Source organism: Leopardus geoffroyi, chromosome B1 (genome assembly GCF_018350155.1).
Source record: "Leopardus geoffroyi isolate Oge1 chromosome B1, O.geoffroyi_Oge1_pat1.0, whole genome shotgun sequence".
Classification (NCBI taxonomy): domain Eukaryota; kingdom Metazoa; phylum Chordata; class Mammalia; order Carnivora; family Felidae; genus Leopardus; species Leopardus geoffroyi.
In genome coordinates this window covers 205,120,209-205,136,365 of record NC_059327.1, presented here as the reverse complement: position 1 = coordinate 205,136,365, position 16,157 = coordinate 205,120,209, and the positions used below count along the sequence as shown (strand labels likewise).

Genomic DNA, 16,157 nt, shown 5'->3' with positions numbered 1-16,157 from the left:
GTCCCCGGCCCCCGCGTGGCGGAGCGCCCTTCCCTCCTTCCTGACTGTGGAGCCGCGCACGGTGGCGGCACGTCAGGCCCAGGACGCCTGTTTGCCGTGGGGCAGAGCAAGGTTGCTCCTGGGCAGCATCACCCTGTGGTTTCCTTGCCAGCGGCCCAGGGTGGTGGCCCTCGGGAGCAGGGGTGTGGGCGCACGGGGCCGACCCCTCACGTCCAGAGGAGCCAAATAACCGGATCCGTGGTTTTTGGGGCAAAACAGGTGGATGTCTGCCCGAGGCTGTGAGGCAAAGCGCAGGTGTGTGAAGAGTGTGGGTGGTTGGCAGCCGCTCAGGGGTGGTGCTGTGGCCCGTTAGGGGCCTCACGACCCGAGCAGCACAGCCAGACCCGACGCCTGCCGTCTGCCAGCCAGGTGACCTCTCCCCAGGCGCCGGCCTGCACGTGCGTCCCGCCCTCTGCTCTGGCCGTGCTGACCTTCCGTTCGTGGCTTTTTGGGCACCTCCGACCACTGGGCAGCCCTCCTGCCCTTTGGTCTTATGTGTTCTTCTGCCGTCCCTGGGTTCTGCTGTCCTCCCACCGGAGCGGGGGCTCCCCGTGGCCAAAGGCCTCCCCCGTGGCTAGGCCAGAGCCCAGCAGAGGCCCAGCCGCACTTGAGGCCGCTCGTGCCCAGGCTGGGACGGTGGGCAGTGGGGACGGGACCCCCGGGGAACGGCCCCCCCCCCCCGCCTCAGTCCGGTCACTTCTCCGGGCCTCTGCAGCCCGTGCCCGAGCGCCTCCTGGGGCGTGCCCGCCACCCTGTTCTTGCTTCCCTTGCCTGGGCAGGGTGCCCGGCAGTGGTCGGGCCGCGAGCCCCTCGGCCCTGCCTCTGGGGCCTGGGAGCCCATGCTGACCCTCGGCTTGTCCTCCGCTGAGCTCTTACTGCCATAGCCGCTTGTCCTGGGCCCTCTGCAGTCTCGCTTTGAGGGCCCTGAGCCCTTCCCGCAGGAGGGAGAGCTTCCCTCTGGCCTGTGGCTTGTGCCTCGTGGCCGGTCGTGAGGAGAGCAGTGACCACAGCCGTGGCCCCTGGATCTGCCTTACCACCGGGGGGCTGGCACGTGGTCTGGCCTTGCCAGCCTCCGGCGGGGGTGGGGGAACTCCCGCCACTCCCACTGGCCGGGTGGTGAGCCTCCCTGGAACCCTGCTAATCAAGGGTGGCAGAGGGGGACTGGGTGTCACAGCGCCGCTCACAGGACACTCGATGGGATCCTGCCCTGCTGCTGTGTGACAAGAAAGCCCCGGGCCCACCGGCAAGAGCCGTTGAGCACCGAGCCCAGCTGAGTCCTGCTCCCGGGTTCCCCAGTGACCACAGAAGGCGAGCGCACTCCAGGGGTTCTAACCGCTCGTCTCCCCGGCCAAGGCCCCGGCAAGACAGATCAGCCGTTCCCACTGAGGTATTTCTGGCCCAGAGAAAGCCACAGGCCTACAGGGTGCCCCGTCCCTCCGCTGAGCCCCGGAGCGTTTGCCCTGCAGGAGCAGGTTAGCGGAATGCCGCCTCCTGTCACCTGCCCCTGACACCCGCTTCCTCGTCAGGCCCGCGGGGCCCGTGTTGGGAGAGACCCCGCCGGTCTTGCCACCACTGGCTCACCCCTTTTCTGTGGAAGGCTCACGACACGCTGTCTGTGACCCGGAAGGGAATGCTAATGGCCGACGCGGGTCAGGGCCAGGTGCTGTCCGTCCGTCTGTGTTTGCTAAACTGAGTCCCTTCCCGGACAGGTGGGCTGCCGAGGGCCTGGCCGGCGATGGAGCAGGGGCCCCGGGGACGAGGCCAGCCCCGTACAGCCCAGCTGTGGGGGGGGGGGAGGGGGGGCCACAGGGTCCCAGGGGCGGTGAGGGTCCCAGTGAGCTTGGGGTTGGGGGGGGGGGGCGGGGGCGCTCGTGACCCGGGATCGGCTGCCGAGACGGCTGTGCACCCGGGCGACCCCACCCTCACCCGCACGGCAGCCCTTGTGGGCCTCCAGGGCCCTGGGGGTTTCCAGACACAAGTGTGCCAGGGCGCGGCAGTTCATAACGCTGCTTCGTATTCCGTCGCTGTTTTTTCAATTAAACGCAGGTGAACCCTGCAGTGGATTCGTCTAAATCCACACGGCTGAGGACGCTGGCGCTCTTTCTTTCGCATTCCTTTCTCTGAATTTTCACCAAGGGGCTTTCATCTTCCCCTTAATCCTACCGTTTCTGTCAGGACGTAATCTCTTTCTCAAATTTACATTTTAATTACAAGGCCAGCTGAACCAGGTGGAATCAATAGTGTCAAGCTCGGCGGCCTAACTCCGCGCGAAGCCGCAGCCTCTCCATTTCCTGCTATCGATTCATCTCTCCCGCCCTGTCTGCCTTCGCGCTCCAGGCAAACGGGTGCCACTTGGTCAATTTAAACAAAAACGGGGATTTGGGCGTTTTTCTGACGCTTCCTAAAGGCGACCGTGGGAGTACCTTGGAGCCACGCTCCCGCTCCCGTACTCGGAGTCGCACGCCTCTGGGCCGGGCGGGCGCAGCTGGCGAGGCGGGGCGGCCGCGGCCTCGCTCTCCCCGGCAGATGCGCGCTCCCAGGCCCGAGGAATGCCGTCTGCTTTTTGGGGTTTTCCTTTGAAAGTGTGTCAGCAAGATTGATTTTCTACAACGACGTGAAAGTGGTAGTGGTTTTTTTCGTGCCCTGAGTATTTACTCTGCCTTAACACGCTTACCCATCTTTTTAATGGTTTAAAACAACAAATCAATGAAAAATATATTTCATTCTTGTAACTCTTAGGAATTCTCGTATCGATCCTTGGGCTGTGATTGTATCCATCTAAATGCCACAGTGCCCACTTACCGGTCTTGCCCACCGCCACCCCCCTGCACCAGGCGTGCGCGTGTGTCGCGGGCACGCTCGCCGGGCCACCGCGACGGGCCCTGCGGCGGTTAGCGATCCACCTCGTCCACGTCCCGAGTGGGGGCGCTGGGGGGTTTTGGGGAGCTGGAGCTAGGGTGTCGTGGTGATGATGGAGCCTGCTTGGGGTCCCCAGCCTCGGGGGACCCAGCACGCCCGAACGGCTCTGTCCTTTGCTCTCAGCCACGGGAGCCTGAGAAAGGGCAGCGGGCGGGCTCGCTGGTCTTCTGCAGCAGGCGCGGGCAGATGTTTCCCACCAAGGGCCTGCGGCCTCCGGGGGCCCCTGAGAAACCAGCCGTGCGACGGCCAAAGCCGCCGCCCACCAAGCTGCAGAGGGCGGGCAGCCGCCTCTGGGCCGAGTCCGTCTGATCCGATCCTGCCGCAGAGAGCCCGAGGCCACCTGAGGCGGGCGCGGCCCCTCCTGGTGGTGCTGGCGCAGTGAGGCCCTTCCTGGCGCCCTCCCCGGGGGCCCTGGCTCCCTAGCAGAGTGGCTGGGCGGAGTCGGCAGTCGTGAGTCCGTGGGGGAGGGGGCGGTGCGGACTGGATTGTTCGGTGGGACTGTCTACACCACCAGTCTGTGCGCTCGGGAAGCGGGCACGCGTGTGCGCTGAATACCTCGTGTCTGTGTCCGTTTCTGACGTCTGGGGTCTCCACTGCCCGTTGCTGTGCACCCCCTGACCGCTCTGTGGCCCTGGGACGTGGTCTGGGGACGCTGCTCCTGTCCGGGGCCCGTGTGCCCGGAAGGGCCCCTGGGATACAGCGTCCCGCCGGCCCGCCACGTGGGCCCTTTTGGTCTGCCCTGTGAGGGTCCGCGGAGCCCCCGTGGCGCCTGTCAGCGGTCCGCGCTCCTTGCCGCCTGCAGAGTGAATCCTCCCTCACGACCTCGTTCCCGCTTTCTGCTCACCGGTGGTTTTAGGTGGGTCTGGTGTAGACAGCAGGTCGCTCCGTGTTTTAAGGCCGATCGGTCTGCCTCTCGGCTGATGGTGATCCGTTTAGCGAGTTGTTAGTACTTTGCTGCCTGTGCCGGGCCTTGGTCCCCAGTTTCTGTTGTTTTCTTTCTTCCACCTTTTATGTGGTAGGATGACGTGTCTTCTGGTTTTGGAAGTATTCGTTAAGTGTTAGTGAAACGGTAAGAATGTTATTTTTTCTGAGGGCCATTTTGAAAGATTCATCCTCTGTCCCGTGCACTGCCCTCGTCACCACGCTCGAACGTCTGTCCTGGGCCTGGGTCTGCTGGCCAGCCCCGTGGTCCCCTGACTTTTACAGAGCCAGTCACATCCCCCCGCCCCACCCCGCCCTGCCGGCCGGCCCAGCCCGGAGCTCCCTCCCCTCCCTCCGGGCCCGATTGGCTGCTGCTTCCGGAGTGTTTTCAAGGCAGACCTTCCTGTGTGCGCCCCCCACCCCCGCCCCCACCCTGCCGAGGGGTCTTGGTGGGAGGCTGCCCCTCAGGCTGGCTGCAGAAGCTAATAGGAGAAAACGCTGGGAGTGTGACTGGCTTTTCCTTCAGTCTCCTGAGGCCTCGCCCCTGCCCGCTCGCTGTCACGTCACACGGAGCGTGGGTCTTCGCGGAGGTCTTTCCGAGCACCCGCCTCTTCTGTTCAGAAGCTTTGTGGGTCTCCTGCAGCCCCTGTAACTCTAGCAGCTGGGTGTCCCCCACTCTCTCCTTCCTGACACCCGGCAGGCCCTTCCGATCTTTCCCACGTTTTCCAGCAAAACAGCGCTGCCTCCTTCTCGGGTCTCTCACCCTCCAGCTGTCTTTCTGTCCTCCTGGGTCCAGGAGCGAGGGTGCTGGTGTCCGTGCATCTGCTCTCCCCACCTGGGAGAGCCCCCCCCCCCAACCCCCCGCCACCCCGGCTTCATGCCCGCGTGCCGCCTGGGGGTGCCCGCCGCTCACATGTGCCCCTCCAAGTCCCCAGCTCCTCGGCCCCGGAGGACTGTGCAGCCTGCTCGACCTCTCGTCCTCTGCCTGGGACACATCACTCAGCTGGTTTCCTTCCTTTCCTGGCAGCTCAGGGTCCTCACGGTGTGAGCCATGCTCGGCCCGCGGGCCCTCAGCCCCTCGGCGGGGAGAGTGCTCAGTCCAGGCCCCTGGCTCCCACAGCGAGTTGGGGGGGGTGCGATGTGCTTGGGGTGGAGCGCCCCTGGTGTCCGAATCCACACTCCGCCCCGTGCCTCCCGTGCGCCCTGCGGCACCGGCCTGCACGGCGACTGGGAAGGGTGGCCTCCGCACCCAGCGGAGAGGGGCAGCAGGGGTCAGGGCAGGGCCCGGTAGCGTTGAGGAATCTCTCACCCTGCCCTGGGGACTTGGGGATGGACGCCGGCCCACAGAGGCCGGTGGCCTGGCAGCCTCTCTTCTGCCCGCGTCCCGTTGAGGTGTCGGGAGACCCCAGCGCGGTGGCCTCATCCTGCTGGCGGCAGACCAGACTCTCTGTGGAACGTGGCCGAGGGCAGTCGGAGGGTTTGGCACTAACACGTGTGGTCACTAGCGTGTTGTCACCGTGAGTTGGGGGCGTGGTGGCCCCAGGGGTCTGTCCGGGGTCGTGGGAAGGGTGGTGGGGAACAACACCTCTCTGTTCCAGGGCTGGAGAGGGACCCGGCGGCACGGGGCTCACGGGCCCGGAAGAAGATGAGGAGGGATGAGGAGGCGCAGGACCCCACCTGTGCTGCCGCCCAGCTGCACGCGCTGCACGGACGCTTGCCCCCGCCCCCCAGCCCCAGGTGACCCCCAGGTGCCCCGCCTCTCCCCAGAGCGCGGGCCGTTGTCCTCGAGCTGCCGAGGCCCCTTTGGCCCCTGGGAGGCGGTCCCCGGCGTGCGCCCGGGCCAGGGGTCATGAGGCGTACAGGGGCCCGCGGAGGGCCGTACCGTAGCCACCTTGAGGCCGTGGGGCGTTCAGCTCCCTGCGCAGCTCCCCGGGGACGGCTGGGGCCCGATGCTGGGCTTCCCGCGGGCCCAGGTGTCCGCCCGGGAGCCCGGGCCCGAGTGTGCTGACGTGGGGGCCCTTGTCTGTGCCTGGGGAGAGTGGAGGACACGAGGGAGAGGCGGGTGGCTGTGGCCGGCTCCAGGGGTGCACAGTCGGTGTGTCCTGTTCTCGGGGCCTCTCCAGGGCACCTGTGGGACCAGAGGAGGCTGGGAAGCTGGCCGCAGAGAGGGCCCGGGCGCCCGTCGTGCCCTTTGGGGTGGATTTGTGCTACTGGGGCCAGGAACAGCCGCCGGCCGGGAAGATCTTCAAGTGAGTGAGTGTGTGCGCGTCTGGCTCCCGCAGGCACCCACCCCACCGCCCTCGCCGGCCGAGACCCTCGCTCCCTTGCCCCGCAGCCCCTGCGGGTGCCAGGAGGGCGTGGGGACGGCCACCACGTGGCACGGGTGTGTGGCGGCCGTGCAGCCGTGTGCAGTGCGCGTCTGCACCCTGTCTGAGGTGCCCCGCCGCTCGCCGTCCTGCGTGGCCTGGCATCACCCCGGGAACGAAGGATGGGCTGCCGGGCCCTTTGTGACCCCTCGCGCTCCTTCGGTGCTTCTGCACCCCAGCCCCTTGTCACGGCCGCCCCACCCACCCCTCGCCCGGTGCTCTCAGATGCCCCCCCACGGGCCAGGCCTGGGGTTCTGCCAGGAATTTCTGGGAAGCTGCCCCCTGGCTGTGCCGGCCTTCACTTTCCCTCTGGGGGCCGCCGACGGGAAGGGGCGCGATTTCCATCTGTGTGTTCCCCGGGCGAGTCCCACTCCTGCCGGGCCGGGATCGCCCCCGAGGTCTCTGCTCTGCCGGGCTGCTGGCGTTCAGCTTGTGGCACCTGTGGTCGGGTCCCGGGGTCTCTGCGGCGTGCCCTCCCCAGCCTGCCCAGCCCAGGCCTCGCCGGCCGGGCCGTCCGATGGCCTCCCCGCCGCAGCGCTGAGAGTCTGGTGTTGCAGGTGTCCCTCTGAGCACCGCTTCTGGAAGCCCAGTGAAATACACGTGGAAGCGGACAACGCCAACGTCTCAGAGATGCTCCGGAGCCGCTACATCACCTTCGCGGGGAAGTTTGAGCCCGTGCGGCACCGCTGCCGCGCCCCGAGGCCCGACGGCCGGCTCTGCGAGCGCCAGGACCGGCTGAAGGTGAGGCAGGGGCGAGGCCGGGAGGGGCAGGGCAGGGCAGGGCGGGGCGGGGGAGGGGGGGGGTGGCAGTGCGCGGCTCCAGCCTCCCACTGCCGCGCTGGCCGCTGCCGCCCCAGGGAGGGCTTGCCTGTGGCCGTCACGTGTCACTCAGGTGGGGACTTGTGCCGGGGTTGGGAGCTGGGGCGCTCTGCACTTTTTCCGGCGCCCTCGCTTGCTTAACACCGCACCTCCTGAGCCCATTCCGTACGGAACACGCCGGGCGGGCGGCGGGCGCCGGACTGCCGTGGGCCCCAGCCTCCCCCCTCCCTCGGCCCACCCGCCTTCACAGACGTACCCCAAGAGCCCCTCCTTTTCGGGGTGTGCGAAGGAAGGGGCATCCCCGTCCCGCCATCCGAACTGCTCTGTTCTCTGCCACAGTGTCCTTTCCACGGGAAGATCGTCCCGAGAGATGACGCGGGGCGGCCCCTCCGCCCGGAGGACAGGGCCTGGGAGCAGAGGCGGCTGCAGCAGCAGCAGCAGCAGGCGGGGCGCCCGGGTAGGTCTGGGGGCTGTGTGGGGACGGCTGGGACCCTCCCCATGGGGTCTTTGTGGCCACCTGCCACCGGCGTGGTCCCGGCTCACGGCGACGCAACTGGGACACAGCGGGGTGGCACTTTCGCACAGCTGCCACCTGGAGACGTGGATGCGCTCACGGCCCGAGAAGGCCGCGTTGTTGGGTGGTTGGTTGTTTGGCTTCTGGGCTCTGAATCAGTTTTTTTGTTGTTTTTTTTTTTTAATTTTTTTTAACGTTTATTTATTTTTGAGACAATGGGAGAGAGAGTGCAGGCAGTGGAGGGGCAGACAGAGGGAGACACGGAATCCGAAGCAGGCTCCAGGCTCTGAGCCGTCAGCCCAGAGCTGGATGCGGGACTCGAACTCACGAACCGTGAGATCATGACCTGATTGGAAGTCGGGCGCTTAACCGACTGAGCCACCCAGGCGCCCCTGAATCAGTTTTAAGGAGGTGAAGAAATGGAGGCAAGAAGAGTTAATTGGCCGAAGCCTGGGCTCCAGGGAGGAGAGCAGTTTGCTTCCCGCCAGGCAGACGCACTTGTCCACGTGTCCCCCGTGCGGACCTTGTGCCCCCTGCCACCCCGCACGACTGGCTCGCTCTCTGCAGCAGGGCGAGCTTCGGGCACGTGCAGGTGCGTGCGTCTGTGCCCGTCTGGGCAGGAGCGAGTGGGTCCCGGGCGGGTCCTGAGGCCTCAGGCCTCGGGAGGCTAGGTCTCCACAGAGGCCGTCTCAGGGTCCTGTCCCGTAGGCTAGATTCAGACAGATAGGACGGTGGACTTGAGCCACATAAGCACTGTTTTCAGGACAACCCAGGGAACTTGTCTCATCCCAGTACGGGTGTCCACGCCCTGTGCTGGGCACGTGCCACGTGCTGGCTGCCGCCTGGCTTCCCAGGACCCCTGAGGAGCAGGGCCAGGGGGCATCACCAGAAGTGGCCGTCACGGGGCAGCGCGCGGGCACACTCACCAGGCCCCTGATCTGTCTCCGTGTCTCCGTGGCTTGTCCAGCCCGGGTCAGTGTCTGGAGGCCCCGGGACTGCCTGGGGCTCTCGCTCACCTGAGAAAGCCCTGTCGCAGACCCAGAGCCCCGACGAAGGGAAGGCGGCCGCGTGCGTGGGGGGCAGCGCTGGCCTGCACGTGAGGGTCCCAGCCAGGTTGTGTTTGTCGTCATTAGTGGGGTTTCTCCCTTTGACAGATGTTAGATTTCAGGCTGACACCCGGGGCAGTGGATGGCGGCGGGGAGGGGCCCCTGACCTGCTAATCCGCAGGGTGAGGCCTTCCCTGGTGGCTCACACTCAGGAGCAAATTAAGTGCCTATTTTTTGTGTCAGCCCCGAAGAGCGTGTGGTTCTCCAGCCCTCGGCGACTTGTTAACAACAGGTATCGGGGCTGCGGCCGCGGGCCGGCGCTGGCCAGTCAGATGTGAAATAGCATCTCTTTACTAACTACAGTATCGATCCCCACCTCCCTCGCACGCGGGGCAATTTTCTTTTCCCTGGCGCTAACCTTGGTGACAATGCGCGCCGAGCTCCAGGGCCCGTCAGCGCACAGGAAGGCCGCGCGGCCCCGGCTTCTATTGATTTTCTTCAAAGGCTTTTAAATTGGTCCTTCATTTTACTGAGATGCTCATTCCATCTCCACCGGGCGCTGGTATTTTCTGTTGTGTTTAAACAATTGCTCCATTCACCGGGCTCCTAAACTGTGGCGCCTTCTTATTACGGGAGATAAACTGTTTAGACACTTTTCCTTAATCTCGGATTAATCGTTCCTGGGCCTGAATTGTGCGGCCCTGTATTCCTTCACTTCAAAAAATCAACTTGGGGAGGCCTGGCCATCTGTCTGTCTGGGGCGCACAGCCCAGCCCTCTGACCCTGGGCCCTGGGGTTCCCGTCGGCTTTGTGGGCAGGGCGTCCGGCACCCTCCTGCGGGCCAGGGTCGGCGGCCACAGGTCTGGGCACAGGAGGGACATTGTGCCGTCCCGCTCCTGCCCGGGATAGCCTTCCTGGGACGGCCAGCATGGGCAGAGCAGCCCCCACCGGGACCGGGGAGCCGAGACTGAGGTGGGCGGTAGCCGGGCCTTTGAAAGCCGAGCCCGGGAGCCCCCACCATCCGACAGCAAAAGCTCCCCTCGGTTCTGGCAGGTGAGCGCGCCGACCTGGCCTCGGTGCAGCTCGGGGCTGGTGAGGCTGGGCTCTGGGACCGGGTGACGCGTGTTTCCCCTCGGAGCGCTGTCCCCCACCGCGTTGTGTGGCTGGGCCGTGGCAGAAGGCACGTGGCAGGAAACTCAGCTGTCTGGGTGAACTGACCCCCGCGTTGCCGAAGCCCGCGTCCGGTTCTTTTTGGACCGATAAGAAAGAAGGCTGTGCCCGTGCTGACCCCTCGGCTGTGGCCACCGCTGCTGCACGCGCCCACCAGCCAACAGACGGGCCTGGCAGCCATATTTGGGGGCCTGGCGGGGCACAGTCCAGCTGGAGGCTGGGAAGCAGCCTGCAGATGCCAGTGTCCCCCAGCCACCAGCCTCAGCTGCCTTCCTGCCTGAGGGGTCAGTGGATGCACCGGGAGAGGCTGCTGGGTCCTGTCCCAGCCCCTTCCTGGCCTCTGTGGGCACGGGGGCCTGCGGGACACAGGACGGTGGCGGGGGGAGGGTCTGCCTTGCCCCCCGCCCCGCTATCCCCAGCCGAGCCGGCCCCTACGGCGGGGAGGGATCGGGACTTGAGTAGGGACGCTCTGGTTAGTGTCGGGAGTTCTCCTAAATCTCGAGGCCTCTTTGCAGAGTGGCAGGACCCCGAGTTTATGAGAGACGTGGAGGCCGCCACGGGAGTAGACCTCGGCTCGTCTGGGTCCAGCGGGAGAGGCAGAGGAAAGAGGAGGAGACGCGGTGGCCTCACCGACCTGAAGCAGCAGGCCGACACTGCCCGTGCGCGCATCGCGAAGAAGGTGTTTGCTAAGTAAGAGCTTCTGGCGGCTTCCTTGCCCCCCACCCCCTGTGTCTGGGGGTGCCAGAGGGGGGCGACTGGACTCCAAGGCACTGGCAAGCCTGGGGCCCCGACTCCGCCCTACCACACGTTTCTCCCGCTGACCACCAGGCCCCTGGGTGGGACAGGTGCTCCTAGCCAGCAGGGGCAGGGCCTGGAGCCGGTCACCCCGAGGGTCACCGGTTAGCGGTTCCCCTAGGGGTGGGGCTTCGTGGACCGGCCGGCCAGCACATCCTCATTTCCCAGTGAGGGGCTGAGGCCTCAGCGGGGGCTGCTGGCACAGAGCCGGCCCTGTGTCTCCTTGCCCAGCTGACCTAGAAGGGCCGGGCACTGGCCGGGCTGGGCTCTCTCCAGGTCAGTGCCCAGGGACGTCCACCTAGTGACCGTGGGCAGGGGAGTCGCTCCCAAGGCCGGTGGGACCTGCCACGCAGGTCTCCGCCCCAGCACTTGACCGGTGCCACAGGGAAGTGGGTCAGGGCCTCAAGCCAGCACTCTCATTGCCTGCTTGCCACTGTGGCTCGCCAGAGCCACCTTGCTTATACAAGGTGCTGCCAGAAGGAATTGGGGTGCTTGTTCAGGAAGCCTGTGAGGCCGTCACTTCCTGGGTCAGATTTAGGCACAGGTCTTTTTTTTTTTTTTTTTTTTTTTTTTATTTATTTTTTTAATTTTTTTTTTTTTCAACGTTTATTTATTTTTGGGACAGAGAGAGACAGAGCATGAACGGGGGAGGTGCAGAGAGAGGGAGACACAGAATCGGAAACAGGCTCCAGGCTCTGAGCCATCAGCCCAGAGCCCGACGCGGGGCTCGAACTCACAGACCGCGAGATCGTGACCTGGCTGAAGTCGGACGCTTAACCGACTGCGCCACCCAGGCGCCCCTAGGCACAGGTCTTAACAGGTGCCTCAGACCGTGCCTGTGGGGCAACCTCCTCCAGTAGACCCTGGAGGGCATTTGGCTCAGTGTCCTGGGCAAGGGAGGCCCTTCTTGCTCTCCTGGCCAGCGTCACCGTGTACTTGGCCTGAGGGGACGGGAGCACGGCTTCCTCGGCGCCCGCACGGAGCCCCGAGGGGCGGGGGGGGGGGAGGGTGCAGGACCTCCTCACTGCTGGCGCGTCGTAGGAGTCGGCATCCTGAGGAGGGCTTGGCCCCCAGCCTCCGGGCACGAAGCTGGCTTCTGGTGGATCAGCCGAGGGTAAAGGGCACCCTGGGTTCTGATGCCCAGAGGAGTGCCGGCCAAGGGGCCTCTGTGCCCGGCACCTTCCACCATGCTCAGAAGAGCCTTCGGGCTGGCTCCTTGCAGCAGCTTGGTGGCCTAGAGCTCGTCTTGCTGGAGGGCCGGGGTGGCAGCGCCCCTGGGGCCGTGCCCAAAAGTCACGTGGGCACCGGGCACAGGCCCTCGGCCTCACAGCAGCCAGGCTGGGCAGCGAGACGCGCCCCATCCGCCACTCTGCGTCTTCCTGCCGCACGTTTGCGGTGTTCTCCTGCGGCCCCACCTGAGGTGGGGGCTGGCTGGGCGGGGAAGGGGCTCGGGGCGGGGGGGAAGCAGGCTGGGCGGGGGCTGGGTCTGGCACTTGGTTCTGGGGTGCAGCCTGGCTCTGGCGAGATTCGGGATCCCGGGAGGTGCCCTGTGGGTTGTGGTGCCAAGGTCGTCGTTGGGCTCTGTGCGGGTAGGGCCCAGCTGCTTCTGAGCTGCAGGGAGCCTGGGTGGCCGGAGTGTGGCAGCCACCTGGGACCGGTGCCTCAGCCCAGCCAGACCACAGTCGGAGCCCAGAGCCCTAGCCGGGGCTCCCTGATCACGCCCCGCTTTGCTTTCCCCACAGGGCAGCCGTGCAGAGGGTCGTCACGGCCATGAACCAGATGGACCGCAAGAAACACGAGAAGTTTGCAAACCAGTTTAACTATGCGCTGAATTAGAGGGCCAGACTGGGCGTGTGTGGTCCCCTCTGGCCGCAGCTCCTCTTTGCCCTGTGCCAGCGCTAGAGGACGGGCGAGCGGGCACGGGACCGGGTCGCCACCACAGCCACCGTTCCTGCGTGTGCTTCGTGTGAGGAGTTAGCGCGTATTCTAATTAAAGTGCCCCAGAGCCGTGGACTGTCCCTCCCGCGGGGGTGCCACTGTCCTCTGGGCTCCCGTCTGGCCCGAGAGCCTGGAGGACACACGGGCAGCTGTGTCTCAGTGGGGCCTCTTACAAGGCCTTACGACGTGGCTCAGAGTCGAAGGGCCACGTGTGACCCCCGGCCCCCGCTTCCCGGCCCCTTCCCTGGGCGGTGATCGCTCGGAGGGGCTCCAGGAAACCCACACTTCTGTGCGCACACCATTTCTAAGACGGACACGCCGGAAGTGAACCGCTCACGGCGCTGTGCCTTGTGCCCCCAACACACACGTGTGAGGTGGTGGTTCTGCATTAGAATGCCCACATCTACCTCACTGCGCTGGTTCTCCCAAGGACCGCGTTCCTGAGACAGAACCCACCCACCATAGCATCCACCCTTTCAGAACGTACAACTTCGTGTCATTGAGTGCGTTGGCGGTGTTGTGCGACCCACACCACCTGATTCCAGAACTTTGCATCACCGCAAAAGAAGCCCTGTCCCCGTGGGCAGGCGTGTGCCGCACCTCTGGATTTGTCTGCGGGTTTGCGCCCTTTCTGGGCGTTTCATGTGAATGCCCCTCGCATCCGGCTTCGTCCGCTTAGCCCCGTGTCTCCAGGGTTGTTCCGTGTGGTAGAATATGCCAGAACTCCAGCCCCTTTTGTGGCCTAGTGATGATGCCCATGGAGTGGATGCCACAGCCTGTTTATCTGTTCATCACGGACATGTGGGTCGTTCCACACCGCTTGTCCGTTACGAATAATGCTTCCGTGAACGTTTGTGTACAGGTTTTTGTGTGGACATGTATTTTCATTTCTTTTGGGTTTACACCTAGAAACGGAATTGCCGGGTCGTATGGCGACTCTGTCCGACTTTTGGATGAACTGCTGAACTCTTCCAAAGCAGCCGAACCATTTTACTTACATTCCCACCGCAGCGCGTGAAGGTTCCAATCTCTTGTCCGCGCTTGTCCACACTTGTTATTATCTGTAATTGGCGTAAAGTGGTGTCTTGATTTGTATTTTAGTCTGTATTTTCCTAGTGACCAGTGGTATCATCTTTTCGTGTGTTTGTTGGCCATAGAAATATCCGTTCAGATCCTTTGACCATTTTCAGTCGGATTGTTTGTTTTGAGTTGTAAAAATTCTTTATCTATTCTGGATGCCGGATCCTTATATCGTGTGCCAATCAATACCTTCTCCCATTCTGTCTCACTTCCTCAAAAGTGCCCTTAGAAGCACTAAGTTGTTATTTTTGATAACATCCAGGATCTGTTTTTTCTTTTGTTTCTTGTGCTTCTGGTGTGCTGTCTAAGCAGCATGGTCTGATCCAAGGTCATGATATACCCCTATGTTTTCTTCTAAGTGTCCTTATCGGGTTAGCTCTTAAATTCAGGTCAGTTTTGTTTTGAGTTAGTTTTGTATATGGCGTGAGGTAGGGGCCCAACTTTGTCCTTTTGTGTGTGGAGAAGATTATTCTTTCCGACCCACTGAATTACCTTAACACCTTTGCTGATTGTCGGTTGGCCATAAATGTATGAATTTATTTCCGGATTCTCAGTTCTGTTCCACTGACGTATATGTCCTTATGCCAGTGCTGCAGTATCTTGATTAATGTAGCTTGGTGGTAAGTTTTGAAACCTGAAAGTGAGTCCTCCCTCCAGCTTTGTTCTTTTTCAAGACTGTTTGGCTGGCCTGGGTCCCTTGCATTTCCAAATGCGTTTTAGGATCAGCTTGTTAGTTTCTGCCAAAAAAAAAAAAAAAGGCAGCTGAGATTTTGAAAGAGGTTTTGTTGGATCTAGGGGTCACTATACTTAATACTTAATACCTAGCCGTGTGGCTTACGCACTCGGGGTCTCATGATCGTTAGGCTCTTCCCCAGCTTCTTTTAGCAACGTTTTGTCAGTGTCCACATTTTGCACTCATTTTGTTAAATGTGTTCTCAAGTATTTTATTCTTTTTAATGCTGTTGCAAATGTAACTTTTTCTGAATTTCATTTGAGATTGTTCTCGATTTATAGAAACTCAACTGAATTTTGTATGGTTTTGTAGCCTGAAACTTTGCTCAACTCGGTTAATTCCAATAGATTGGCACGTGCGTGCAGGTTTCTTAGGATTTTCTCAACACACAGTCACATCATCTGCAAACAGAATGCTTCCTTTTCAGTTTGGATGCCTTCGTTTTTTTCTTTTGCCTAACTGCTTTGGCAAAGTAGAAGCCTCGAGTACAGTGTCGAGTAGCAGTGGTGACAGTGGACATCCACACCTTGTTCCTGGGCTTGGGGAGAAAGCTTTCAGAGTCTCACCCCATGGTACGGTGTGGGCTATGGGCTTTTGAAGATGGTTTTCGCCAGGCTGAGAAAGTGACCTTCTAATTCTACTCTGTTGGGTGTTTTTGTCTTGAAAAAACGTTGCATCTGTCAGATGTCCATCCATCTGTCTCTACTGAAACGATCATGTGGCTTTTGTCCTTTATTCTGATGATATGGTTTATTATGTTAGTTGGTTTTTGTACGTTGAACCACTCTTGGCTTTCATGGGATAAATCCCACTTGGTCGTGATAATTCTTTTTATATATTGCTGCATTTGGTTTGCTAGTATTCTGTGATTCCATTGACCTAGTGTGCTAGTACTTTGTTAAGGACTTTCGTGTCTGTATTCATAAGAGATATCAGTGTGTATTTCTTCTTGTGCTGTGTTTGTCTGGCTTTCGTACCAGAGTACTACTGGCCTCATAGGTTGAATTGGGACGTGTTCCTTCCTCTCCTGCTTTTTTGGGAACAATTTATGGAAGATTTGCGTTAATTCGTTAAGCATTTGGTAGAATTCGCCAGTAAAGCCATTTGGTCCTGGACTTTTCCTTGTGAGAAGTTGTCTTTTCTTAATTAACTGATTATCTTCATTTATTATAGATCTGTTTAGATTTTCTGTTCTTCCGTGAGTCAGTTTCAGTAGTTTTTTTTTTTTCCTTAACGTTTATTTTTGAGAGACAGCGAGAGAAAATGAGCAGGGGAGGGGCAGAGAGAGGGAGAGACAGAATCTGAAGCAAGTCCAGGCTCTGAGCTTTCAGTACAGAGCCCGACGCGGGGCTCGAACCCAGGAACCGTGAGATCATGACCTGAACCAAAGTCAGACACTTAACCGACTGAGCCACCCAGGCTCCCCAGTTTTAGTAGCTTCTGTATTTGTAGGCATGTGTCCATTTCACATAGGTTTTTTATTGTAATTTGTTGATCTCAGTGGTTCATACTATTCCTTTACAGCCCTTTTTATTTCTGTAAGTGTGGTGGTAACATCTATTCTTTCATTCTCATTTTAGAAAATTGTCCTCTCTCTCTCTAAAATTTTCTTGGCCAGTCTAGCTAAAGGCTTACCAATTTTACTATCTGTTCAAAACCCAGCTTTTGGTTTTGTTGATTTTTTTTCTTATTTTTTCATTGTTTCATTATTTTCTACTCTATTATTTATTTCGGGTTGCTTTGGGCTTAGTTTTCTCTCTAGTTAAGATAGGTGATTAGCTTACTGATTTGAGGTCTAGCTTCTTTTTCATTAGGTG

At 61.1% G+C, this 16,157-nt stretch overlaps 1 protein-coding gene across 1 annotated transcript in view; it reads left to right on the top strand.

Annotated features, from left to right (window-relative positions):
• Window positions 1-15,455, top strand: part of UVSSA (UV stimulated scaffold protein A) — a 30,305-nt gene extending 14,850 nt beyond the window's left edge. Inside the window, exons 9-14 of the mRNA XM_045474840.1 lie at window positions 5,478-5,616; window positions 6,003-6,128; window positions 6,803-6,986; window positions 7,404-7,521; window positions 10,310-10,484; window positions 12,332-15,455. Coding sequence (XP_045330796.1) covers window positions 5,478-5,616; window positions 6,003-6,128; window positions 6,803-6,986; window positions 7,404-7,521; window positions 10,310-10,484; window positions 12,332-12,425 — 836 coding nt within the window. The 3' untranslated portion in view covers window positions 12,426-15,455. The remainder of the gene's footprint in view (window positions 1-5,477; window positions 5,617-6,002; window positions 6,129-6,802; window positions 6,987-7,403; window positions 7,522-10,309; window positions 10,485-12,331) is intronic.
• Window positions 15,456-16,157: the final 702 nt, after the last annotated feature.